The sequence below is a fragment of the Calliopsis andreniformis genome, chromosome 6, assembly GCF_051401765.1.
Source record: "Calliopsis andreniformis isolate RMS-2024a chromosome 6, iyCalAndr_principal, whole genome shotgun sequence".
NCBI lineage: Eukaryota > Metazoa > Arthropoda > Insecta > Hymenoptera > Andrenidae > Calliopsis > Calliopsis andreniformis.
The window spans coordinates 16,322,796-16,347,425 of record NC_135067.1 but is presented as its reverse complement, the minus strand read 5'-3'; the positions used below and the strand labels follow the sequence as shown (position 1 = coordinate 16,347,425).

General features: G+C 38.7%; 8 protein-coding genes and 1 long non-coding RNA gene across 14 annotated transcripts in view; 5 read left to right on the top strand and 4 right to left on the bottom strand.

Moving 5' to 3' along the window:
* Positions 1-45: 45 nt before the first annotated feature.
* On the bottom strand, positions 46-639 carry LOC143180238 (cx9C motif-containing protein 4). The gene is made up of 3 exons (XM_076379821.1): positions 519-639; positions 267-403; positions 46-185 (listed from the first exon to the last, which is right to left on the bottom strand). Exons 1-3 carry the CDS (start codon positions 574-576, stop codon positions 168-170), a joined length of 213 nt encoding a protein of 70 aa, XP_076235936.1. The 5' UTR covers positions 577-639; the 3' UTR covers positions 46-167.
* A 40-nt stretch (positions 640-679) lies between these two features.
* On the top strand, positions 680-2,129 carry Emc6 (ER membrane protein complex subunit 6). Its single transcript, XM_076379820.1, has 5 exons — positions 680-1,086; positions 1,383-1,543; positions 1,611-1,703; positions 1,788-1,807; positions 1,906-2,129. Exons 1-5 carry the CDS (start codon positions 1,050-1,052, stop codon positions 1,934-1,936), a joined length of 342 nt encoding a protein of 113 aa, XP_076235935.1. The 5' UTR covers positions 680-1,049; the 3' UTR covers positions 1,937-2,129.
* A 414-nt stretch (positions 2,130-2,543) lies between these two features.
* On the bottom strand, positions 2,544-5,465 carry Eaat-2 (excitatory amino acid transporter 2). 2 transcript variants are annotated; one of them, XM_076379818.1, is made up of 10 exons: positions 5,339-5,465; positions 4,968-5,157; positions 4,815-4,902; positions 4,529-4,727; positions 4,239-4,449; positions 3,896-4,177; positions 3,586-3,819; positions 3,322-3,516; positions 3,116-3,250; positions 2,544-3,038 (listed from the first exon to the last, which is right to left on the bottom strand). In XM_076379818.1, the coding sequence occupies exons 2-10, from the start codon at positions 5,039-5,041 to the stop codon at positions 2,831-2,833; spliced, it is 1,626 nt and encodes a 541-aa protein (XP_076235933.1). In that variant the 5' UTR covers positions 5,042-5,157; positions 5,339-5,465; the 3' UTR covers positions 2,544-2,830. The 2 variants fall into 2 exon arrangements, with proteins under 2 accessions (XP_076235933.1, XP_076235932.1); XM_076379817.1 differs by having other exon boundaries at positions 5,252-5,439.
* Positions 5,466-7,146: 1,681 nt separating this feature from the next.
* Positions 7,147-10,112, top strand: LOC143180109 (transforming growth factor-beta-induced protein ig-h3). Its single transcript, XM_076379643.1, has 13 exons — positions 7,147-7,250; positions 7,326-7,424; positions 7,503-7,567; positions 7,638-7,783; positions 7,851-8,030; positions 8,109-8,409; positions 8,470-8,679; positions 8,744-8,881; positions 8,954-9,069; positions 9,150-9,340; positions 9,405-9,576; positions 9,636-9,758; positions 9,827-10,112. The coding sequence occupies exons 1-13, from the start codon at positions 7,147-7,149 to the stop codon at positions 9,968-9,970; spliced, it is 1,989 nt and encodes a 662-aa protein (XP_076235758.1). The 3' UTR covers positions 9,971-10,112.
* A 293-nt stretch (positions 10,113-10,405) lies between these two features.
* On the top strand, positions 10,406-13,371 carry LOC143180958 (U7 snRNA-associated Sm-like protein LSm10). The gene is made up of 3 exons (XM_076381048.1): positions 10,406-10,587; positions 10,669-10,786; positions 12,957-13,371. The coding sequence occupies exons 1-3, from the start codon at positions 10,448-10,450 to the stop codon at positions 13,146-13,148; spliced, it is 450 nt and encodes a 149-aa protein (XP_076237163.1). The 5' UTR covers positions 10,406-10,447; the 3' UTR covers positions 13,149-13,371.
* Positions 11,133-12,904, top strand: Nt5a (5' nucleotidase A). Its single transcript, XM_076381044.1, has one exon. It carries the CDS (start codon positions 11,284-11,286, stop codon positions 12,757-12,759), a length of 1,476 nt encoding a protein of 491 aa, XP_076237159.1. The 5' UTR covers positions 11,133-11,283; the 3' UTR covers positions 12,760-12,904.
* Positions 13,316-15,941, bottom strand: Acat2 (Acetyl-CoA acetyltransferase 2). Of its 2 annotated transcripts, XM_076381046.1 has the most exons (8): positions 15,843-15,941; positions 15,268-15,389; positions 14,964-15,076; positions 14,620-14,819; positions 14,316-14,545; positions 14,051-14,239; positions 13,818-13,980; positions 13,316-13,751 (listed from the first exon to the last, which is right to left on the bottom strand). In XM_076381046.1, exons 1-8 carry the CDS (start codon positions 15,889-15,891, stop codon positions 13,633-13,635), a joined length of 1,185 nt encoding a protein of 394 aa, XP_076237161.1. In that variant the 5' UTR covers positions 15,892-15,941; the 3' UTR covers positions 13,316-13,632. The 2 variants fall into 2 exon arrangements, with proteins under 2 accessions (XP_076237161.1, XP_076237162.1); XM_076381047.1 differs by lacking the exon at positions 14,964-15,076 and having other exon boundaries at positions 14,620-14,814; positions 15,345-15,389; positions 15,843-15,906.
* Positions 15,894-24,380, bottom strand: LOC143180959 (uncharacterized). The gene is made up of 3 exons (XR_013002204.1): positions 24,212-24,380; positions 19,531-20,008; positions 15,894-16,050 (listed from the first exon to the last, which is right to left on the bottom strand). It is a non-coding gene; the product is annotated as an uncharacterized LOC143180959 (long non-coding RNA).
* The window catches only part of LOC143180955 (uncharacterized), a 150,795-nt gene continuing 150,031 nt past the window's right edge, over positions 23,867-24,630 (top strand). For 3 of the 4 annotated variants that reach the window (XM_076381043.1, XM_076381042.1, XM_076381039.1), the window contains exon 1: positions 23,867-24,009. The gene's annotated coding sequence lies outside the window, so the exon portion shown is untranslated. The remainder of the gene's footprint in view (positions 24,010-24,630) is intronic. The other variant, XM_076381040.1, reaches the window with a different exon arrangement.

Here is a 24,630-nt window from a genome sequence, read left to right as displayed (position 1 = left end):
AACAGATTACATTATTTATTGCATATTAATACATGAATTTACTATGTACTTTTAAACTGCATTATTTTTTTGGAGGAACACTTTTCGTAATATATAGGGATCCCACGACAATAAGTACCATTATTGCGTGCCCAACCTTCAATGGTAGTGGTTGTCCAAACATGATTTTATTTTTGTGCTTTTCTCTGAATTAACACCAAACGATGAAAATTCATAAATGTTCTACGTAACAGACAACTCATGAAATAAAAATTTATTAAACTTACATAATCCACAGTATTATGCTCGTACCGTTTAGAGGTATCTATACCGTCACAAACCGTTGACTTTGACTTGTGAACGATGCAACACTGTCTTATTTCCTCTATAACAGACTCACAACGTGATGGCTGGTAAACATTATCTGAAACCGAACAAATTCAATGCGTGATAGTTTCATACCCAATGATAAAGGTTAGGTAAAACATATTCGCCTATACGTAGGCAATACGTCGCAAAATTATATAAAACATGCACACCTCTTAAGCACTGCTGCAATTTACATGCAAACTTTTTACAAGGGTCAGCAGTTGTCATACAAAGGATCTTATATTTTCCGCTTTCTTAAAATTCAATCAAATGGAACTTACGTAATCAAAATGTGATCTGACTGACGTAGTCCGTAGTCCAATACGATTCAGCGGCCCTGGAAGAAACTATCGCCAATGAATGGAAAGTGTGTTCCAACGTAACGTTCCCTTATACGCGTTAAATTATCGATAAAATTAATAATTAAATAAACAAAAAAAAGTAAAATATAATTTTCACGTCACGCAACACTTTTAAAACACCGAACACGATATTCAAAATATTTAAAAAAAATCTTATCTTGCAAAATTTTAGTTCGAGTATACCTACTCTTTAGCCTAGATGGCACATTGCAACGCGCATTGACAAGAGCAGCCGACAGAAGCGTATACACAAAGTCACTGTATATACATAATCATCAACGAATGTTTTGTTAGGTTAAATTGTGTAAATTGTGCATTGCTATTCATAAAAGTACGATAATGCTGGGAAAAATTAAAACGGAGCAAGAAAAGGGAGGTAAGTAACAATATAATAATTGGCATGCTTCCTACCTTATGGTTGAAAGTTCGTATCATCAACGCTTTTAATTTTCCTCGTAGGTTATGTTTTCATGTAATGATATAGCATATACACTTTTATAGTAAGAAAAATTTAATCTGTAATTTATATAAAGATTATATTTTATGATATTTCGTAATTTTTTTTCGTTATCTTATAAGTCGAATAACCTATTCTATAACCTAGACGCCGTTTGACCATTTCGAAGAATACTATTAGGTGAATAGGAGAATTAAAATTAATTATTCTTTTAGAGATTATTGCCTACAGTGAAGCAGCTGTTGTAAACAATGCAGCTGTAGTGGAGTACTGTAGGATATCGATGGCAGCTTTGTCTGGTGGCACGGCTGGTTTACTAGGGTTGACAGGTTTATATGGGTTTGGTTTCTACATTTTTGCAGTATTTGGATTATGGGTAAGAAGAGTTCTAAAAAACAATCTTCCTCTGTGAATTGTTGAACTTCAAGTAATATTTCCAATAGGCAATGTTATTATTGAAAGCTGGGGGTCAATGGAAGAAGTACTTTATAAGCAGACGAAATCTTTTGACAAGTGGATTTTTTGGAGGACTTTTTGTATCCTTTATATTATTCTAAATAATTGTAGTTAACGGTTTATAAATATTTTCCTTAATAGAAACCATCATAATGCTGGAACAGACATATGTGTTGTTTTGGACGTATCCTTTTAAAATATTAAATACTTGTATTTAATCATAAAAATAGAATGCTATGCAAACGTATATTCATTTGTATATTTTCCTTAATTGGATGTCAGATTTTTATATGGTATGGTACATGTCTACTGATCCAAAGGATATTTAGATTTAAGAATTTATATTTTTTAACTAAATAGGTATGTCGTTAATTAATTAATTATATCACAAACAACTGCAAGTTACTAGCCAGAGTAATAATATTGTTGAAGAAGCACTGCGTGATGTATTGTACATGTATGTATATAGAACACTCTTTCAAAAATACAACTATTCCACAGTTTCAGTAGCCTGATCTTGTCCATTATTATATTTCATAAGAATATAAATGATTGTAATAAACATTCTTGAATTTATATTTATTTCTTTGTTCATGTAAATACAATAAATAACAAGATACAGTACTCAAACCATGTATACAAAGTATTATAAAATTCTATCTTTCATCCAGACATAACTCATCTAATGTTAAACAAATCAGTGAACAGATTTCTGAAATATTAAAAATATTATTATAACACATTTTAAATTTCTTATTTGACTGGTCAAATTAATAAATGACATATTTATTTCGTAACAAATGAAACACTATAAATTCAAAAAACAACTACTTACATTTATTTCTCTGTACAATATAACTTCTATTACACTGTGAATAAGCGATTAACAATCTATACATATACCGATATTTGTACTCGACATGCTCACATTTTTATTACAACGTTTGGTAAGAGCCTTCGTCAATGTTCCTATGGCATTATTATCAATGATTAAGTTACAATGTATCAAATGCTGTTCATTCGAGCATGAGTTTTGAAAACTTTTCTGGCAGTGAAAGAATAAAGTTTCGTTCCTACCAATTGCGTCACATGCCGTGGCAATAATTTTAATTTGGCCAGCCGCGTGGCTAGGCACAGTTCTCTTTTATATTACTGTTTAAGAAGTCGGGGGAAAAAGTGCATGAAAGAAGGTCAATGGCCTTGCGAATCAGATCTTCGTTTCGGAACTTTCCTCGGGAGCAGGTGCACTGTCGCGCCGACAACTCTCCGAGATATCTTCGAGAGGTGTTCCCTTTTCGAGGCCTTCTAATTTCCGTTCTTGATCCATCTTATCCAGCTCGTCTTTGCTCAAGTGATAAACTATTCCCGCTCCGTATCCATCACCCAGAACATTTATCGAAGTCCTGATCCGGTCCCTTTAAAAATTTCGCAAAATATTAGTTACGCTAACTAATTGACCTTAATAAGTGCCAACCTATTGATCTAAACTTACAGCAACCAATCTACTGCGAAAAGCAACGAAACGTCGTTTACTGGCAGGCCCAAAGCTGTGAGTACGATCAACATCGTAATCAGAGCAGAACTGGGAATACTTGCAGCCCCTATACTCGCCAGGGTAGCTGTGAGACTGTGGAAATAAAGAGGAATGTAAATAAAATGTTGGATTTACCTACAAATTTTTTACTGAATTATACAAACCTGACTGTTATAACTTCTCCCAATCCCATCGAGATGCCATTCATTTGGGCTATAAAAATCGCAGCGACAGCCTCATAAAGAGCTGTACCATCCATGTTCACCGTAGCTCCCACCGATACTACGAATCGCGTTACTCGCGGGTCGATTTTATTATTTTCTTCGAGACAGCGGAAAGTTATGGGCAAAGTTGCAGCGCTGAAACCACCGTAAGCCTGAATTATACGATTTTCAATGAATTACTCGTCAAGAAAGATTGATCTTCACCTCGACGCTGTTCCCAAAGCTGTAACCCAAGCTTGCATCATGCCTCTGAAGAACACGGCAGGATTCTGTCTAGTTATGAACCAGAATATCAGCGGCAGGGTGATTATAGCGTGAATCAGTAAGCCCAGGACAACCGTGACCATGTACAGACCCAACATCTGTGCAGTTGCCGCCAGATTGTTGATCGACATTATCTTGCCCGCTATCAGACACATGATCCCGAACGGGGAGTACCTGCGTGACATTAGACTTCTTCGTCTAATCACAAATCGGACGTAGCGTGAAAGTAAGTTGTGACTCGATCGCTCACCACATCACAACGATGCTGACGAGTTTCATGATAATGTCGTTCAGCACCACGAAGAAGTCGACCATCAATTTTCCTCGGGGACCGATTTGTCCCGCGACTAGGCCGAACGTGATACAGAACATTATCATTCCCATCACGTTTGTCCCGTCCTTGTATACCAACGTCGGCTCTAGGATGTAATCGCTTTGATTCATATTACCCATGACTACCACTTTCTTCTTGACGTAAGTGGTTTGCGCTTGCTGAAAGCAGGCCTGCACCAAGTTCTCAGGCATCATGTTCCTGGAATCGATATTGATCTCATTGGTAGTCGTCGACGTTGTTTCTTAGAAGTTCTTCGTACCTAATTATGTCAAGAATAGCATCCAGCGCGGAAACCCTCGTGTCATCTGTCTTTGGTGTGGTAATAGTGGACTTAATCCTAGGATCACCTGGATGGATCATTAACACCATGATGATACCAATTATGGCCGCCAGAATGGTTGTTATGGTGTAATACGTTAACGCTCTGAATCCCATTCTTCCCGAGCTTCTAGCATCCAACTGTGCCATTCCTAGGGGAAAAGAAATCTTAAGAATCTATAGCATGCAGAGTTTTATTCTGTACTGTCAGTCAGAGCGATGCATAATCACCAGAGATAAGCGAAGAAACAATGAGCGGTAAGACAAACATCTTCAACAGTCGCATAAGGAGTTCTCCAGGAAAATTGACGAAGTTAATGAACTGTGGCGTAGGATTGGCTAATCGACCAAGAAATCCAAGTATAAGACCCACCAAAACGCCAGCGATCGTAAAGACCAGAAGCATATTATCCCCTATCCAGTCCACCACCTATGTTCAGATTCAAACATCACGCGAATGATGTTAGTAAGAAGCAACCAAGGAAAATTCATTAAAAAACGTATGGTTATTGCTAACTATTTGCAATCTGTCGAGCGGCGTCATCTCGGGACGCGCTTTGACCTCGTCCTCGGTTGTAATTTTCTCGATCTCGTCGGAGCATGACCTGGAAATGATTCCAGGTAAAAGGAAAAAGTGGCTGAGAAAAAGGTAGAAGTTCCCGAATCTTACGAAGGAGTTTCCTTGATTTCCGAAGTGCCCCTGAGGACAGCAACTGCTCCAGATATACGTTGGCCCAGCGTCATTGTGGCTGATTTGGAACACCCCGTTTTAAGAATTTCTGAAGAGTCTTCCTCTGGGCATGAGGAAGATCACAGTGCACGCGTTTTCTACCATTCCGCGGTCTTCACCGCCGTGACATCTGTATTCGCAAAATCGTTCACCGTACAGATCGCTATGAATTACCAGATCCTAAATTCTACTTTTCTATTTTCTATATTTTCTTCGTGCACGACCTTGCAAATGAATAACGAATAGTCGAGGGCACGTTGGAAAAGCAACACCAAGATACAGAAGGACAGATCCCCCAAAGGAGGTCACACCTGCGTTTGCGGTAACCGATGCACCGTTCCAGGATCACTGCACTGATACCACGGAATCGTATAACGATCTAAGTGACATCCGTAACCGCGGATCTTGGCGGGTCTTTTCCGCGCGATGGACTGCCGAGTGACTACCGTATGATCGAAACTCCGGGACTTGGCTTGGTATCGCGTAGTTACGATCTGCCATCACGTAGATAATGTGCCCCATCCAGGAAGCTGATTAGAGCACGGGAGAGGGCGGGGGGTGGACACCGAAAGAGAAAAGGGAGACAGGTCAGGGAGCGAAAGAGACGGCTGGCTACAGGAAGAGGGCACTCATCACAACGGGTCGCACGGCACTGAATAAGCAGAAGGGAGAAAAATGTGTACCACACGAGTCCGTTTCGTAGAAATAGACCCGTGTCTATTGGATCCACGGCATCGGCTAAATTGCTCTAAATGGAGAACTCGAACGGTTCATCCCTTGACGCGCAAACCCCCACGGAATGATTAAAATGTAGAACGATATGATGTATTTGCTGCTTGCGGAGACTGAGTGCAGTCGAGTGGACTAGAATGGTCCCGACTCCATTTGAGATCTGTGTCAACATTTTACGTACTTGTTTGAACAAACTTTTGTTGGAGGGAAATAAGAGTTGTCTAATGGGTCACTGAAGGAAATCATTAAATAATAACAAGCTAATTGTGACCCGACAGAAAAGCGGGGTTGTGGGCGTAAATGGCACTTAAGCACTGTCTGCAAGTCTCGTTTAGGAGAGACGCCCTATCGTCTGGAAGACAATATCGTAATTTACACACCACTGAAGCCTGGAAAATAAATTACGATTACGTCAAGGTATGGGATGCGCTTCTAGGTTCCCTTTGTTAGAAATGGACTTGAGCAAGGAAGCTACTGTCTACAGCCTTGGCCAACATACAAAACGATGAATGCACGTTTCCGTGGATCTTGTAACAGTGACTGGCATTGTTTCGTTGATGCACGAAACACGCTTATCAAATTAGTACAGCTGCACACGTATGCCGCAAATTCTGTTATTGAATCCACAAGTGATCATTGATTTTCTTTCTGATACCTTCATCAGAGATGTAGATTGTAATTGGAACGCTCATAGTGGATTATTTTGAAAGCATGTAGGATACAGGCCAATTTGTAGGGCCCCTTTGTATATCCGTTGGGAGGTAACCTAATTCCTCCAGTAATCATGGTTATGAGTGACTATATGTGCTCTAATATCGAGTTCACGGTGGATCGTGCAGACGTGCAATATGAGAATAAGTCGCCTCTTGTGTCGATGGGACGCTGAGTGTGTTTTGCGTTCATCTAGTCCAATATCTTAAATTGAGCTTATGGGGACCGAACAAATTTATAAAAGGGGCATGAAGAGTTTGCAAAACAAATAGTCAATGACATTTCAAGGTCACTTACTTTTTTTTATAGTAACATACGCACATATATTTTTTCTTTAATGTAGGAGAAAATAATGGGGCATATAGCAAAATTTAGAACCACATGAAACATCGTTGCGGAATTCTGTCCAGATGCCAAATACATCTGCCGAGCAAAGATGATTCGCGAAAAACGATAAAGGAAACGCAACGTGACACGTTGCATTCCTCAATGCCAGCTCAAACAGATAACATCGATGACCATTTCAACAGACGCGTATATCAAGATGGGGCAGAGGAACGCAGCCCTTAAAAGCAGAATCCTCGGAGATTGAAACATTTCAAAGTTCTTTGCTCGTTCGAGTTAGATTACCTCGTTTCACAGCTCCCGTGCTTTTATTGAAAATATAGTTGAAACGATGATAATAAAAATATCAGTATTGTTAGCCACGCTAGGGACGGTTTATGCCAATCGAAGAGGATCATGGTGGAATCTGGAGAACACTTACAACCAGAGACAAGGGTAAGTATTCGAACTTGCTCGCGTGCATTTTCAAATTTAAGCAAGCAAATATATGCTTACCATATTTTATTCTAGACCCAATATGTGCGCAGTAGAAGTAAATGATGATATAAATTACACTTATTACACCGAAAGTGAACAGTGGAATCCGCGCAAAATTTGTGGCAAGCAGACGTAAGCATGATTTCGCGTCAGCTTTAATACGTACTCGTACTCTTTGTGAATACTTTAGGACTTATATTTGGTTTGCAGATTTGTAAGATACGAATGTTGTGCTGGATATTACAGAGTCACTGGGTACCCTGGGTGTGTGGGAGGTAGTGCATCCTTACTGTCCTATCTATACGTTCTCACGTTCTTGATTGATACCTTCATTCAATTTTTCAGTAAAACCACTGGTTAATATCATCGAGACAACGCGACGTGTAGGTTCCACAAAGTTCGCCAGATTAATAGAAACGTCAAGTTTAGCGGAAGAATTAAGGAATGGTCCTCCTCTAACGTTGTTCGTTCCTTCCGATGAAGCTTTCGACGTAGGTTCCATTTGCATCAATTTAACGTAACTGTAACTATGCTTCAGCGTCCCTGAATCCTTTTCAGACTTACTTAAGGATGAAAGGTATCTTGCCAGAGTGGCTGCTTGATGGTGATAGGTACATAAATTTGATCGCAAACCATATAATAGACAAACGTGTGCTATCAACCCAGTGGCAAGCAAATCTTTTGGTGTCATCAAAGTTAGGGGACAACGTTTTGCGAATTAATAAATTTTCTAGTGGCGTAAGTAAGCTGTTACATAACATAAGTGAGTTTGAATTTAACGATGAATGTTGCTTAATTATTTCATTTGTTGCACAGATGGAAACGATAAATTGCTATCGTATTATTCGCAAGGATCAAATTGCCACTAATGGCGTTGTACATGTAATTGATGGGGTGTTGGATCTTGCTTTGACACGAAATTCTGATATAATCGAGTTAGCAGCGAGGGATGGTAGATTCGAAATATTTATGAAGGCCCTCAAAAACAGTGAATTAGCAAACAGAATTAGATTTAGTGAAACACCTTGTACAATTTTTGCGCCTACCGATGATGCTTTTCGTGAGATTCCCAAAGAGCAATTAAACAATATGTTGGCAAATCCAGACTCTTTGAATGGTATTCAAATTATTTTAAAAACAATTTTTTTATCGTTTATATAATACATTTTTCTTCTAGCACTAATTGCACATCATATTGTTACACATCCTGTGTGTGTACCAAACATAATTTCGGAGTACCACGCGACCACGATGCAACAACAGGACCTCACGCTAAATTGTGGGCCTCATGGAGCCATAGTGGACCATGCAAACCTAAAAAGTGAGATGTACCATGGCAAGAATGGGCTATTGTATATTCTCGATCGCGTATTACTTCCAGATCAAGGTACTTAAATTTTACTTAAACAAAAAATTAAAGACTTTTATCTATCGATTTTTATTTTTTTCAGCAAAAACGATTCTAGATTTGGTAAAAGAAGAAGGACTATTTACATTCCTAAAAATAATTAAGATTGCTCGATTAGAAGAAACTCTAAGGAGCTTAAAACATTTTACGATGTTTGTTCCTTCTGAAATGGCAATGTATTGTAAGTGTTTAAAATTCTTTATTTTTAAACAAAAAGTTATGCATCTGTAATATCGAACTTCTCTTTTTGTAGCTTTATCCAATCAGCAACTTACAGAATTGCAAAGAAACGAAAAAAACGCTCGGACTTTTGTTTTGAATCATATTGTCACGGGAACATATTTTACAGACGAAATTAGTAGTAATCAAGTATGTATGTTGTACGCAAACTTGTTAGGTACTTTAATATCTTCTTAGTGACATTTAGTTCAAAATGCAATTTATTACAGGTAGCTAGGACCCTTGAAGTAGGAATCCCCTTGCGTTTCCAAGTATACCGAGGAAACTTTGGAATAGAGAATGCATTAATAGTAAAAGCTAATAAGGGATGTAGCAATGGTGTGCTACACGTCATTAGTCACGTCTTGCACCCTGTTGAAGAGTCTTTAGACTATATTTTAAGGAGAGAGGGCAATTTCAGGTAGTTCCCGCATTATCAGAATTATTACAATACTATTTTCTTGTATAACATAATATTATTGCAGTATCTGGCTGGATGCAATGGAAAGGATTAAGGGTGTTCAACCACAAATTTACGATCAATTTAAGCGCGTTAATTCCTCCTGTACATACTTCATCCCTTCGGATAACGCATTCAGACGTCTAGGAAACGTAAAACTTAAAAAGCTGATGGAAGACAATAGTTATTTAGCGAAGGTACTATTGGTTTCGTAAGAAATTGTATTATTTCTAATATTATTTATACATTTTTTCAGACAGTTAAAAATCATATCGTAGATAATATGATGATTTCTGAAAGTTTTAAGCCTGACCTTCAGTACACAGTAAAAACTAAAGAAAATACTGTGAATGTTGTAAGAAAGAATGATAAAGTATTGGTAAGACAGTTCTCGTAGTTTTTGAAAGGTATAAAAAATTCACCGTGTAAAAAAATTTTATTCTTCAGGTAAATGACGCTAAACTTGTGAAGTGTGATATTATAAACAGGAGTGGAGTGGCTCATGAAATAGATTCCGTATTACTGCCTGAATATTGCACTCATGGCTATAGAAGAACTCACGATGGAGCCATAAAGACAATGTGTCTCTAAATGAACCATTAAACGTGTTTATACTATTTTATACTATAGTACCATTATGCATACGTTAAAATAGAGCATAATATAGTAGTAATTTATACTTGTATATGTCTAATATATCTAATATCTGTAGACTAGAAATTAATAAAATGTATCAGCAATTTTTATCTATGAGCATAGACGTATACGATATCCTTTTCAAATCTTGTAGCTTTATTGACTACCGATTAGTTAAAAAATTAGCAACAAAATTCCTACATTTCGTATTATTATACATTTTTAGTAGAAAATAACGTAACAAATAGTACGAATTTTGTAAAGATTTATTTTTCTACATGCAGTATATAAAACGGTACTTTACATACTTAATTACACATAAAAGTTATCGTAGTGACTTTCGTCATCCGTGTACAGTTGGCTATACTCATAAATGTAAATTTACTTGCAAACACTTTACCGGTAATGTTATGAGTCTATATGTAAGATATCATGTCCCGCGATTCAAAACAAGAAAGATATTATTATTTCAATAGTCTTGCAATATTATTAAAAGCTGTCGAAAATGAGCAAACAACTGTGGATCTTCGAAACGAAGCGTCAGTTTTTGGAACTGTGAAACACACAGATGCGTAAGTGACTTTCATTTGAGTATATCTCTATTATTAGTCTAGTGTTGTTCTTAAAGTAGTTTTGCTTTGTTACTTTTGCAGTTATATGAATATTGTGATGAGGGATTGTGTCTTCACGGATCCTAGAGGAAATTCACGTAGTTATGACATGTTCTTTGTTCAAGCAAGAAACATACGCTTCGTCCACATACCGCCAAAAGTAGGTGAAACAAAATTGTAGACTTTTCTATAACCTTGTATCTAATAATTATGTTATACAATGGAATATCGCATAATAACCTATAAATACGTGCATGTATCGTATAAACTTATCTGACCTCAAATATTGGTCAATGATACGTCGTAAAAATTTAAATAAGGTTATTACGGCTTCGTTATCGTGCATATTCATTGTATGACAATACTAAGCATTTTTTAGCATAGTCAAGTATTTTAAAAGAAGTAACGAAATCTGTAAATTCGTTAAATGCGTACACTACTTAGCGGTACATTGTCTAGGTATTTTCGAATTTACAGGTTGCTACTATATCAAACGATTAAAATTTGAAGTAAAATCTTATAGATATCGTGAACGTTAAATAAACAATATTGTTTGCAGTTTGATAGTTTGTTAATGAGGTTTATGTCTTTTACGATCGTTTTGTGCTGAATATTAAAACGGTATCTAAAAATACGTATGTAGTGATTAAACTAGAAATGATAAGAATCTGCTATTCACTGCATCAACCTCTGAAAGTTTTTCTACAGAATACATTGCCACACAACATTCGTGGTAACTCAATAAATTTTAAAGCGTTTTCTTTATTCCTTATACGTTTTAAAGATTATTGTACAACAGCATCAGTTGCTCCATCGACACAAATTAACATGAATACATTGAGATTTACTGATTATGATTGTGTTGGATTTGATTTGGATAATACTCTATTGCGATATAATGTGACAAATTTGGTGCCTTTAGAGTATGAAATCTTAGTTAATTATTTAATAACAGAAAAGGGATATAGCTCGAAATATTTATCAAAGCCTTTAACAGACAAGGACTTTGATTTTATGCAAAAGGGATTATTCTTAGACTTTGAGAAAGGAAATATACTTAGAATAAGTGCAGATGGTGTAATTCAAAGAATGTGTCATGGAACTAAATTGTTAAGTGTTGAAAAAATCAGAGAAATATATCCTGAACAGAGATCGGATATCATAGATGCATTTTGTACAGATATGTTATCAACATGGAATGGTCCTATGTCAATGAAGATGAGAGCTTTGTTAGATTACTTTGATATTCCAACATCTCTTATTTTTGCGAGATTAATAGATACTTTGGATGAAAAACATGGAGGACCATTAAGCACTTATAATGTTTGGCCTGATATGTTAGATGGATTATGTGAGATGTACAACAGAGATCATTTTAAATTGGATAAGGGATACTTCTTTCCTAGTTTAAAAAAAGATCCTGCTAAATACATACGTAAATGTGACTTAACAACTATATCTTGGCTTAAAGAATTAAAAAAACATTGCATTACTTTTCTTATTACTGGATCTAATGCTGATTTTGTTGATTTTACTGCTACCTATGCTCTTGGAAAAGATTGGAGATCTCTATTTGATATTGTAATCTGCTATGCAAAAAAACCTGGTTTTTTTACTAATGAACGTCCATTCCTTCAAGTAATAAATTATGAAGAAGGTGAAGTAATAGAAAGTAAAGATTTAAAAAAAGGTGAGATATATAGCCAAGGTAATTGGAAAGGACTATTTGAATTCCTTGGATATGTATCTGGTAAAAGTAAACCTCGCTGTGTATATGTGGGTGATAATCTTTTACAAGATATTTATGTACCCAGTGCCTACACAGATTGTGAAACAATAGCTGTAATTGAAGAACAAGTATCTGAAGGAATGCTTCATCAAGGATTGTCACATCCAGATGAAAAAATATTGAACTCAACATTTTGGGGTTCCTACTTTTGTTTGAAAGATTCAACAGTTAATACAGATTCATTGTGGGGATATATTATAAAGAAATATGCAAAAATTTGCATACCAGAAGTAGAGTTAATAGCTCAACAACCACTAGAAAAACCTTACATATGTTTTAGTAAGGATGGAAAGAAGTGTGATGGATATTATCCAGCTATACCTCTTAGTATAACAACATTATAAACTTTTGAGTGCTATTTTTTATAAAATTCAGCTACTAATAGTTTTGAATATTTTTACACTCAAAATAGATTTTATTTGCTCACTTAGATGGAATATGTGTATATTGTTTCTGTGATAGAGTTATAATTAATTGTAATATATTATAATATATGTAAGAATCTATTATTCTCATATTTATAATTTATTCTTAATTTAAGATACGTATTATACCAGCTATCAAGGAACAAATACAACATTTAAGCTATAAGAAAGAATTTAAATATACTAAATGTACATTCAAAAGAAAACGTGCTGAGGAAAAGCAACGTGAGGGACTTGCAGCAGTAGAGAAGATTCTGGAAGAGAGAAAGAAGCTGGAAGAAAATCCTAACGAAAATGAAACTAATTAAAACTTAAATAATGAAATAGTTATATTTTTGTAACACATTTATTTACAACTTCGTCCTCAATGTATAAAAATAATTTTCATATAAATATACATTGCACAAAATACTGTACAAGTTTAGTGTAAAAATGATTGCACTGTATAAATTGTAAGTACAATTGACAAGTGTATATTGTTAAAAGCTGATGTTTCAACAAATATAAATAAAATGCATCTAATAATTTGTATTTGTGTTAGCACTTAATTGAAATACTATAAAGTAAATGCTTTTATAAACATGTTACCAATATATGATCATAATTTTATATATATTTCGTAACAATAATATTATATTAATAATAAAACCATTACTTCGATCATATTAAGTAAAAGATACAAGTTATATGTGGGTAGATACCACATACTATTACATTATAAAAAATTTATGCATAAGTGCCAACAAAATTAAACCCCCACAAAATAAGTACGTTTAGATAAAACAGTGTTTGTTATTTTCTTTGAACGGCAATTGCAATTCCCATTCCACCGCCAATACATAAAGCAGCAACACCTTTGTTTCCACCAGTCCTTTCTAAAGAATGTAATAATGTTACTAGAACTCTTGCACCTGAAATCATATTTTTAAACGTAGTAACAATGTAATATTTTCATCTATTAATCATGTTTCATTTACCAGAGGCACCAATAGGATGACCTAAAGCAATAGCTCCTCCACTTATATTAACTTTTGAAGGATCTAAACCAAGAGTTTGCACACATGCTATTGATTGTGCTGCAAAAGCTTCATTTAGTTCATATAAGTCTACTTCTTCCCTGCTCCAGTTTGCTTTTTTCAACTAAAATATTAAATTAAGTTCATTTGGTTATCTATATTTAATAATAAAGAAAAAAAAGAAATATACTAACCACTAGCTCAACTGCTGGAATGGGACCTGTTCCCATGATTCTTGGTTCTACTCCAGCTTGTGCCATTGCTACAATTTTGGCTAATGGAGTAAGTCCCTTCCTTATTGCAGTCTCTGTTGACATGAGAACTACTGCTGCTGCTCCATCATTAATACCAGAAGCATTACCAGCAGTAACTGTGCCATCAGTCTAAGCATAGGACAATTTACATTATTATTGTATTATCGGATATATCTGTAGTACTCAATGGATATCGTCATCATACTTTTAAGAAGGCAGGTCTTAATTTTTGGAGACTTTCAACAGTTGTTCCAAATTTAGGGAATTCATCCTTATCCACGATAATAGGTTCTTTCCTAGTAGGCACTGTTATAGGAATTATTTCTTTTTTAAAGTGACCTGAAGTAATAGCAGCTTCAACCTTTTGTTGGGATCTAGCTGCATATTCATCTTGTTCTTTCCTACTTATATTAAAATCCTTAGAAATATTTTCAGCTAGAAGAAAAGTAGAAGTTATAATTAGCATGTCTTTCATCAATAGTTAATAATGCGTAAAAGATTTTTTGTACCAGTTACTCCCATATGGATTCCATGGAATGCATCTGTTAAACCATCAAATATTAAACTATCTGTTAAATTACAATCTCCCATTTTTACACCATTCCTAAGATGTGATACATGAGGTGCTAAACTCATATTTTCTTGGCCACCAGCAACAACTATTTGGTTTTCTCCAGCTTTTATGGATACATAACCATTCATAACTGCTCTGAAAATAAATTTATTTCATAAAGAGAAAGTAATATATAGCTGTAATCTGTAAAGAAAAAATTTTAGTGACTGCATGAATTTAAAGACTCCAGTATCATGAAGATTCTCTGTATATTTTATGAGTGCAACATTTCATATTTACTTTAAACCAGAGCCACATAACATATTAACTAAATGTGCAGGCACAGTTGTAGGAATGCCAGCTTTAATAGCTGCTTGCCTCGCTGGATTTTGCCCCTGACCTGCAGTTAATACCTGTAATACAAAGTTTTTTCTACACCTTACAGTGTACTATTATCATTCATTATCAATAATTTATGTTATCTATTCATTTTCATTTTTACATATTGCAAGTAAATCCTTACATGATAACTATATCACTGAATTTTATATAATCTTTTACAATAATCCAAAAACATTTAGTTTAAAGTACAGTTTTTAATTACCTGTCCTAATATAACTTCAGAAACTTCAGCAGGATTAACATTAGCTCTTGCAAGACTTTCTTTGATAACAATACTACCTAAGTCTGATGCTTTCACCGATGATAAGGATCCACAGAATGATCCTGAAAATAATAAAACATACTGTGATATTAAATTATAGATTCCAAACTTAATTATCACATTTTTGTTATTTTGCTCTCAAGCTTAAGTTGGTATTTAAATGACATGTTATAATAGGATGACATATTCATAATTTAAACGAAAATCGATTCTTAGAAAGGTGAAAGTATCCTTAACAACCCAGTTATATGATCTCCAGGACTATATGGAAGCAAACTTAGAAATAAAAAACCTAATTTTTTAAAGCTTGATTGAAACAGTAGTAAAAAAATACGTTATCAGAATTCTTTTTTAACACATATTAAAATCATTCTACTCGATAAAAGCCTTATTGTTACTTGAAAATTTGATTGTTTACGTGATATTATTTAAACTGGGTTAGTAGTGTACCACAGAATGAACGCAATTATTCCCGGCTGTTGCAACATTTACGCACAATAAGTTCAATTTTATACCTATCGGTGTCCTGACTGCCGATATAATTACAACATCACCACCACTCATGTTGGAATACTTTCTAAAAGTCACGTCTAAACCTGAGGAAAACTAAGCGAAGACTGCCGCCACAAGCCGATATAACGGAAATAAGTTAGCAGCCGAAGTGCTCCGACATGTGCCAGTAACGGCGTAACGAAAGTGTGTCACACGAAATGTAGCCGCATTCTTTCTTAAACAGTTCCACACATGCATCTATTACATATCCCTAAGCCTGATATATTTATTTCAGACCAGAATCAAATATCAGTAAAATATATCAATAATAAGATAAACGCTCATCATATATCGACGCATACAACGTTACAGTCTCACTCTCAGTAAAACGACAATGTAAATTTATTTCAAAAGATTATCAGTTAGGAATATCATTTAATTTAAAATCCCTTCCCCTATCGCGTTTCTTTATCAAGATCTTTTTATATCTCGATCTTGAATGTTCCAGACGCAGTTACGTCCCTGACCAACGTCACCGGCCGGCTGACTTGTAATTCGTCGTACAGGTGGCGCTGAACCACCAATCGTGGTGCCGTTGGTGGTGCTCGTTTGTTTTTACCCAGCGTGCATTGTGACCAGTGACTGGTGCTAAGATGGCCGACAACAAGGAGGAGATTTCGGAGCTCGTCGAAAAGCGAGGTATTTATTGCGGTTCCTTGGTTTACTTCCCGTGATTGCCGTGCGAAATCGGGGCAGGGTCCACGCCGAGAGCGTTGGTGGGCACGGACGGTCGGCGGGATCCGTAATTGCCATAAAAATCACGCCATCTGCACGCGCACCGTGGTCAGGAGGAACGATCGCGAATATCGTCGCGAATATACGAACGTACGGGGCCTGTTTCCCCTGTCTCGCGCAACGTTCACGTTGCTCGCGGTTGGTTAACCTAGGTTACGTTGACAGGGACACGCCTGTCAACGCGACGTCACTCGCGGCCAGTGCCAAACATGCCACCTTTTTGACAGGGCTTACGTGCACACACGCTCGGCTGCACGACACCCTTCGGCGCAGCGTGCGAGCAACGAGCCTAGCAGAGCAGAGCAGAACGCACACATCGCGCTCGCTGCTGCTGCTGCTGCTGCTGCAGCTCCTCGTTTCTCTCGCGTGTCCTCCTAAGCGCTATGCTCGTTACTCATTAAGGTCATCCACGCCGACGGCCTTGCAATTCGTACCGTCGCCCGTGTAATCTCTCTCGCTCCACGATTACCGTTATCTCTTAGCCGCGAATTTACTGCCGGCTGATTCGTCTAACACCTACGCTCTCTGGCCGTCGTGTGGGACCGCGCGAGCGCGCGCGCGTGTTACCCACGGATTCCCGATCATCGTGGCATTCGAACGAACGTCGTCGCTCGTAAGGGAACATCGGCTTGCTGTCCGTCGTTCGAGGGACGAGGCAACGTGTTCGCTGAGCGCATCGCGATAGATCGTCGGTTAGAGAATATCGCAGGAGAGATCGATTGCCACCTGACGTTCTCTTTCGCTACTATTGCGTGGAATTTGCTCCTTGGTACGTTACGCGTATCTTTGTCTCTCTCCTTGCTCGGAACATTCGGCATTTTTGCCACTTTGTTCCGTAATAAGAACACGCGTCGATGTTTGGGTTCTGTTTTCATGGCCTAAGGGATCAGCGTGTTTGGTAACACGTGCTGGCAGTGCGTGCGTCTGTGGACGATTTAGATCGTATGTGCGTGTTGCGCTACTGCTGCACACTGTCTCGATTCGTTATCTCCGTTCCCTCCATTGCATGCCCAGCAGTTTAATATTATTATATAGTTGATATAGATAGGGTGAGTCATCGAATTGTTGACACAGATTTTTCGAGTTAATTGCCTTGGTTTCCTTTACATATATGGAGAGCTTCAGAACTGTGAAGTTCAATTTCGTAAATTTAATCATTGTCAGTCCTTCGTCCTGTAGGTTTAGCCAAACTTTTTATCGAACAGTTTGATCTGTAGGTAGATAACTTATTTTTCTTCTCCGTACTCATCAATGACTTGCAATGGATAATTCACTAAAAACCGATTGCAGGGAGAATTACGTATGATTAAACGTACCGCTGTGACATTTATTGATGATCAGTCGTAACCAGTCTTTCTTGCACCGAGCGCTGATTCTCGACCCAACATTTGTGCAAGCCAGTACGTAGATCATCGGACGAGTCATTTGTTCTATACGCGATTATCGTTCATCGGTCATCCACTGGCTACCGGCTGTGTACCGACCGTTTCCGTGATCATTCAGTGGTAATGCCTCTATTTCGCAAAGAACCGCGATATTTTGTCTGTGAGTTATGTAAGACGAAGAAGATCGTTCGTCACGATCAGCGTCTGTGGGCTATCAATCGGGATTTTCTTATGGTACCCGGTGCATAATGCGATTAACTCAGTCACACGCGCGCGTTACGCGCTACACTAGCATCGCGGGCAGTGTGCGCGTCGAACCAGTTCCTCCGTATATCTTTATTAGCATTTCCTCGCGGATGCATTGGCTTATTTTCAGGCGAGCTGTAACGAGTCGCGAGAAGAAATACGTAGGATATCGAACGATTCGTTTCGGCGGTGAGTTGTAAGACGCGGCGCGCCTCCACATCGCGTGACTAGCACTTCGATCCTCCCTGACGTTTCCCCGCTGATATCCGTTTAATCCATTCGGGAACTCCTTTGTCGCTCCCAGCTCTAGCGATATTCTAGAAGCATCACGATGATAGCAATCTTGTGCAGACCATTGTGGATCGATATCACCGTTTAGTATTTTATTCCTGCGTGTATGTTGTGCTTGTATCTATATTCTCTTGGTTAATTACGATCAACTTCTTTTTGTTTCTTCTTTCTTTCCTTTGTATACCCGAAAAATCGATTGAGTTATATAGCACGTGTTTCACGTAATGCTGGAATGTTCCAGAATTATATTTTTGTTTATTATTGTTTTCTGTATTTTACCCATTTAGTATAAGCGTCACGATCGCTATTCGCCAGCTGGCATTAGACATGCTCGGACGAATTTTAACGGAAGGAAGTCGGTCATTTATGCTCGCCCGTGAATGCACGTGTCTTCGGCTTTATCTGAATTCGGACGTCAGTTGCTGACGGGCTACGAATTTCTGTTATAATAATGGAATTTATAACATGATTGTATTACGTGCAACGAGCACTGCGCGTGACATAATGTTTACGAAAGTTCACACGAGTGACCTGTATGAACCGCGAACGCACTCCGAAAATAAGGTCGATGGGTTTGTGTGCCTCTTGTGCTCTCAATTTTGTTAACAACCTTGTTATTAACTACCATGTAAATTGTTCTTTTCCGTCCTAGTGGAAGTTACCAGCTGAATCTGGTTCGATCTATTCAGAAATGCACCATCACAGGGATTTCTGGTTTTAATTCTTCTATATTATTTAAGTAACTATTAAAGTCTGAAACTAAGTTTCAAAGTAAATTGTAAATTATATCTCAGGAAGTTCAGTTTATAGAATTTCACATTTTGCTACACGTTTCAATCGTAAGGACTCCACGGACCAGCTTCGTTTCTCTCTGCAAAATAAATATAGGTTTATTAGATTACAGTACGGAATTAATCCTACCAGATCCGTTAGCGTTACGTCTGTGTCACGATTATCGTAAGCAACTGTGTAGTACAATCTAGACGTGACTTACCTCCCGATGGTGGCGTCAATAGTCCGTGATAGATATTCCACGATGATCTGCTCTATTTGCCGTTCCATCTGTGCACATTGTATGTGCTGGCAATAGTAAAAACAACGCATAGAATGCCTCGTATATTCTGAATTAATATTTCTCGACGATGCAAGGATAAAATGTGAAATCATCGAATGGGTCAATAGCTAGAATTATAGATACTTTCTATCTTCCTTAGTTCAGCGTTTTCTCCTAAAGAAATAAACTTCAGTTCCCCAACATAGTTGCAACAGATGACGAGGATAGTTAAGTAGGCTGCATTTATTTATTCGTGATAGAACCGCGCACGATAACGGTACGTCGTCGTTTTGGAATGGTCAGAAGCATTTCTTTCAATGGGGACGATAACCTTCTTAGAGGATATTTCTTCTAATTTTTCTCGGCAATTGAATGTTGTATACCGCAAGTGCTTGGTTTTGTCTCGTCCCACTTTGGCCTGAAATTGTTTGAACGTGAGTCGCCCGATGGAAGTACTGATAGTTTGTCCTTTCGGTCACAGATAAATTTGCTCCTCAATAACTCATTAAGGTCACGTCGAAAGTGAAGTGTAGGGGGACACTAAAATTTAGTGTCCTTTTGTGCATGACACACGCTTGGTTCCTCGTATGGTTCACAAAGTTTACATTGGGGATGTGATAAACAGGAAACGTTGCAGGACGTTTTAAATTGGCTGACATTCGCGCGACACCGAATCGGCAAAGGGTAGGCTCTAACTTTAACTCATCGTTCAACGAATCGTCCCGTTCTATTGATGAATGCTAGCTCACGGAGACGTGGCGCAGTTCCACCATGCATTGTTCATTCCAGATCGGTCGATATCATACTTCATGCGACTTGCTTTACACTTCTTTTTACTTTATAATATAGCTCAGAGTTGTAGCATCGCTTATCTATAAACAATTTGCCTTGTTCTATTCAGTACTATGAGATAAGCAGGTGGAAACGAATTTCAGTAAATTATACCTCAGTCAAGATCACAGTGGCCTAGACAAAGGTTCAGCTTCGACATTGACAGTCTACTAATTCAAACTTCAATCGAGATAAAACTAGATCTTGTTAAATCACGATCCAGTCATTTCATCCCATTAGAGTACAAGAGTTTAATATCAGGACGAATTTTGTCAAATCATAGTTCAGAACCTTTTTCTTCGTCGAACAGGACATCGTTAACATTGCCAGGTTGGTTTGAAGGTACTTTCAATCGAAATTGGAGCCTTGTTCAAGTTTCTTTCCGCCAGGTGACTACTAATTACCATCGCAACGCTGCTTCATGTAATACGCACTAATTATTTTAACACCGTTACGTAATCGTTGACCGACCACCGTCTTCAATCACCGCACCGTTTCCTGCCTTATTAAACGTTTATGGGAGATCTTACAGCATGACGAGAAAAAGCGAAACTCGGAATGGTGATGGCAGAATTGATAATTGAAGCGAATCAGAATCGCCTGATCAATCATAGAGTAATAACTTCGATACTGTTTAGTACACTGTTTCATTAATTAAATATTAGTTTATAATAACTTTTCATATACGTGCATCTTCTCCTATGTAGTTTGTTATACACGTCGAGTTAATAACCCGTATACTGTACACATACTCTCGTGCAGCTCATTCGACTCTCTTCCTTTCTTCGACGCGTCGCGAGTTTCTAACTCTCATCCGTTCTGTTCACTGGACCCGTCTCTACTTTGATGACTTTCAAATGAAGATGCCTGTGGCGAATTGTCGATCCGAGTCGAAAGCTCCATGGAATGTCGTCAGACTTCATTTCGAGAGTTGGTGTTTCAGTTTTGATGGAGAAACACCGATGCATTCACGGTTCCTGGATGTAAGCAGTCTCTTCTCGCGAACGGCTGCTTGTCAGCTGTCGATAAGCAGAGTACGAACTTCTTGGAATATTTAAATACCCTCTCGAACTTATCTCCGATCAGTTTCTCCTAGTCAGCATTGTCTTAGTACATACGTTGCTCCAATTTTTATGGAGTTTAACTGCTCTTTATTTGCATTCAGACTGCAAGATAATTGAGGGTATTCTCTTCGCTTTCTTAGATTGAATTCCTAATTTTGTAGCCTTACGAAACTTCTTCAGAAGACTTACTGCTTATGTACTTCAGCGTGAGTAATATCAAAATTTGTATTATTCTTGTATTTTAATATTCAAATTTAACTTAACCTGTAGAATTTTTAGAACAGTTATGTACCAAGTCATTTAAACCATCGACTTTGTAATCATCCACAGTTCTTTTATCTCGCGCGAAATCGCGACTTCGCTATCGGTGCTGCGATTGTTTCGTATCCTCATATAATAACGTTCAACGTTCCGTTCTCAAAGGATTGCATACAGCCTCTTTCTCTTTCGAAGCATCTCAACGCGGATAAGATAATTATCAGCGTTCAGTAGCGTTTCGACGGAAAACAGGAAAGAACCGCTAAGTTCTGTATATGAACGAGGCGAACGAGCGAGCCACAGCTTGTCCGTTCGCACGATTTATTAGGGCTTAAATTGGCGCATGCGTCACTCCGCGTACGTGACTAACCGGAACTTTCCTTCCACGGTAACGCACGTGGATCATGCGGTATGCGGTGGATGCGATCTCTCGGTCTTATGCTCGCTAGAAATCGCCGGAGGAAAGTCCAGCCGCGTGCAGTCTCCTCGAGAAACCTTATGCTCACGTTTTCACACGTCGCGGGCATTAAACGCGCCGCGGCACCGCGACGAACCGCGAGATCCTGACCGTTTCTGTGTCACTGGTCCACTGTTGTCCACTCTGTCCCGAGGAAGGGAAAGATTCTTCAAGAAGTCCTGTGAAAGTTGGCTGGGCTTGATGACAGTCGGAGATTCTGTGTATCTTTTAATAAATGTCGGTATCTGTGATTTTTCTACATGAATTTTAGAGTGTTTGTATAGGGCGACCCACAAATGGTTTCAGAATCTATAGAAGGGTGTTAGAAGTGGGAAATTCTAGTGTAGTCCTTAGTAGAAAGTCTAAAGGTGTTTGAGTAGAGTAGCACTTTGAAAGTGTTCGTAGCGACCTTGGATCTCGGTTACGTATTACGAAACATCACCTGTATTCGAACATGATTTGTGTTAGAGAAGGTATGAATTAATTTGAGAGGAATTATCCTTATTGGCAGAAATTGGACAATCGTTTCGGTTCACACGTTAACCCGCAATACCGAAAGGTTGGTAATTTCATAAGTTCGTATTCATTACGCTTCGCAAAGTTTGAACATTAGCCTCTGACGAATCTACGCCCATTACGTAAGTCGTATTTAGGGAGAGCTGAATAAGAGTCGTGAATCGACCGAGCCATTTTACGAACTTGAGGCACGCGATAATTATAGTCAACGCTGAGTAGTTTCTGTTCCCTCTGTATCGTGCTTTTAGCAATTCTAGTCGAAACAATGTTTCTTTCCATTCGAAGGATCGTCCGTGTCTTGCTTCTACACTTCATTAGCCCGCGACGTAATTTCCTGGCAGACGTACACATCCAGGTGCGCCGTGTCTCAGAAATAGGAGTCGGGACTCAACTTTTACGCGCTTCCTGCGCGCGTTCTTGACGCATTGCTCGACTCATACATTGGCACGGTGCCTGTTCAATGTCGTCACACGATGTCTCGGCCAGTCACTCGAAAAAGAGAAGCTTCCTCCATCAGTGAACGGAACGCAACCTTCGTACCTTTCCTACAGCCAACCGAGTCCCCGTGGCGGGCCAACGCTCGTCAGCTAGGAACGAATTCCACGCGCAACATCCTCGCGTTTACCGTCCTAAATTACTTCTATCCACTTCTTCCAGCCTCATCGGACACGTCCTCCAAAAATCGACAGTCATCCGATCCATCCCATCCTCTCGCCAGACTCGTGCTCGAGCAGAAAAAAGACGGAGCTGCTTAAAAATCGTCACGGTCGATCGATCCGCAGAGCAAAACCTCGCGATCGGGCAAAAACGTCCAGCCTCGGCGAACTGTTCACCCGGTCGCCGTAAAAATTCAATTACACGAGGGTCAGAAAAAAAGAGGTGGGGGTTAAGAGGAATCTGGGGTCGAAGGGGGAAGCTGGCGGGTGGAGACCGCGTGGAACGTCGATGGGACGACCTTAGGTCTCGTAAACCCTTGGGCTTAGGGTGGGTAGCGTCGCGACGCTGGCTCGGCCCGCGGCTGCGAGGGCGCAGAGAGAAAGAACCGCGAAGGTAAAGGGAAAGGGGTGGGGGCTGGCGCGCAGTGCATCGACTCGAGGAGAGAAGGGGGTTGATTCATCGCGGAGGCCGCACTCGGCTTCACGCAGTCGTAGAACGAATCTCGTTCATCGCGATCCTTGGACGAGCGGGACGGGCCAGTTACGCGTCTTCCACGCGAAAGTCAAGGACGCGAGTCGACGGAATTCCGGCTCCCGCATTCTCGAGACACGCGAGGCAATCGAGAAAGTCGCTCGGGTACGATCGTGCATTCGATACGGTTTTCGCGTTTGGTCCTCGTCGACCTGACAGAGGAGAGGAGACGAAATCTTGTACGTCTGCTTGATCGTGAGGGTTTGTTGTGGGTGGAAGGATAATAGTAAGGTACAGTGATGTGTAAAGAGATAGCCTTGGGAGCAGGTGTCGACAGAGGTCACGTAGATCCAAAACATCCGCTCACCTTGGAGTGTGATGGTATTCAATGTTTAATAGAATGCTTCTTTTAAGCCTCCCATTCTCTATTGTGCTACTATTTTCATTTTGTATTGCTTTTGTGATCCACGGAGCAACTTAGTTCGTAAAACTGGTTCCAACGTGGATAGTAAAATAGGTTTGACGTTTCGCCTTGTTTCCGGGTTACAATAGTCTTTGTGTTGGATTGCTCATAAACAAACGCTTGATATCTCTTACACGGTCTCTTAGCTGCCCTCTGAACGCTCTTACAATCCGCTTGATAAAAGCATTGTTGGGAATGTAGAGTACTGATTGAAGGCATAATAAATAATGATAAAATTGCACTTGATGTATAATCCGTACAAAAATAAAAATTGCCGAATGAAAAAGATTGTACAGGATCAGATTATGAATTACAAATTAAAT

Bases quoted from the DNA above. Each gene is read 5' to 3' on its own strand.
- LOC143180238 (XM_076379821.1), bottom strand. From the start codon at position 576: ATGACAACTGCTGACCCTTGTAAAAAGTTTGCATGTAAATTGCAGCAG. The intron at 404-518 runs GTGTGCATGTTT...GTTCGGTTTCAG, and splicing joins ATTGCAGCAGTGCTTAAGAG to ATAATGTTTACCAGCCATCA.
- Emc6 (XM_076379820.1), top strand. From the start codon at position 1,050: ATGCTGGGAAAAATTAAAACGGAGCAAGAAAAGGGAG. The intron at 1,087-1,382 runs GTAAGTAACAAT...TTATTCTTTTAG, and splicing joins AACGGAGCAAGAAAAGGGAG to AGATTATTGCCTACAGTGAA. The intron at 1,704-1,787 runs GTATCCTTTATA...ATGCTGGAACAG, and splicing joins GATTTTTTGGAGGACTTTTT to ACATATGTGTTGTTTTGGAC.
- Eaat-2 (XM_076379818.1), bottom strand. From the start codon at position 5,041: ATGACGCTGGGCCAACGTATATCTGGAGCAGTTGCTGTCCTCAGGGGC. The intron at 4,178-4,238 runs GTACGAAGAACT...TATCGATTCCAG, and splicing joins GCTATTCTTGACATAATTAG to GAACATGATGCCTGAGAACT. The intron at 3,820-3,895 runs GTGAGCGATCGA...AATGTCACGCAG, and splicing joins GTCAGCATCGTTGTGATGTG to GTACTCCCCGTTCGGGATCA.
- LOC143180109 (XM_076379643.1), top strand. From the start codon at position 7,147: ATGATAATAAAAATATCAGTATTGTTAGCCACGCTAGGGACGGTTTAT. The intron at 7,425-7,502 runs GTAAGCATGATT...TTTGGTTTGCAG, and splicing joins AAAATTTGTGGCAAGCAGAC to ATTTGTAAGATACGAATGTT. The intron at 7,784-7,850 runs GTAGGTTCCATT...AATCCTTTTCAG, and splicing joins CTTCCGATGAAGCTTTCGAC to ACTTACTTAAGGATGAAAGG.
- LOC143180958 (XM_076381048.1), top strand. From the start codon at position 10,448: ATGTCCCGCGATTCAAAACAAGAAAGATATTATTATTTCAATAGTCTT. The intron at 10,588-10,668 runs GTAAGTGACTTT...TTACTTTTGCAG, and splicing joins ACTGTGAAACACACAGATGC to TTATATGAATATTGTGATGA. The intron at 10,787-12,956 runs GTAGGTGAAACA...TCTTAATTTAAG, and splicing joins TCGTCCACATACCGCCAAAA to ATACGTATTATACCAGCTAT.
- Nt5a (XM_076381044.1), top strand. From the start codon at position 11,284: ATGATAAGAATCTGCTATTCACTGCATCAACCTCTGAAAGTTTTTCTA.
- Acat2 (XM_076381046.1), bottom strand. From the start codon at position 15,891: ATGAGTGGTGGTGATGTTGTAATTATATCGGCAGTCAGGACACCGATA. The intron at 13,981-14,050 runs GTTAGTATATTT...TTAATATTTTAG, and splicing joins TTCCAGCAGTTGAGCTAGTG to TTGAAAAAAGCAAACTGGAG. The intron at 13,752-13,817 runs GTAAATGAAACA...ATATGATTTCAG, and splicing joins TCATCCTATTGGTGCCTCTG to GTGCAAGAGTTCTAGTAACA.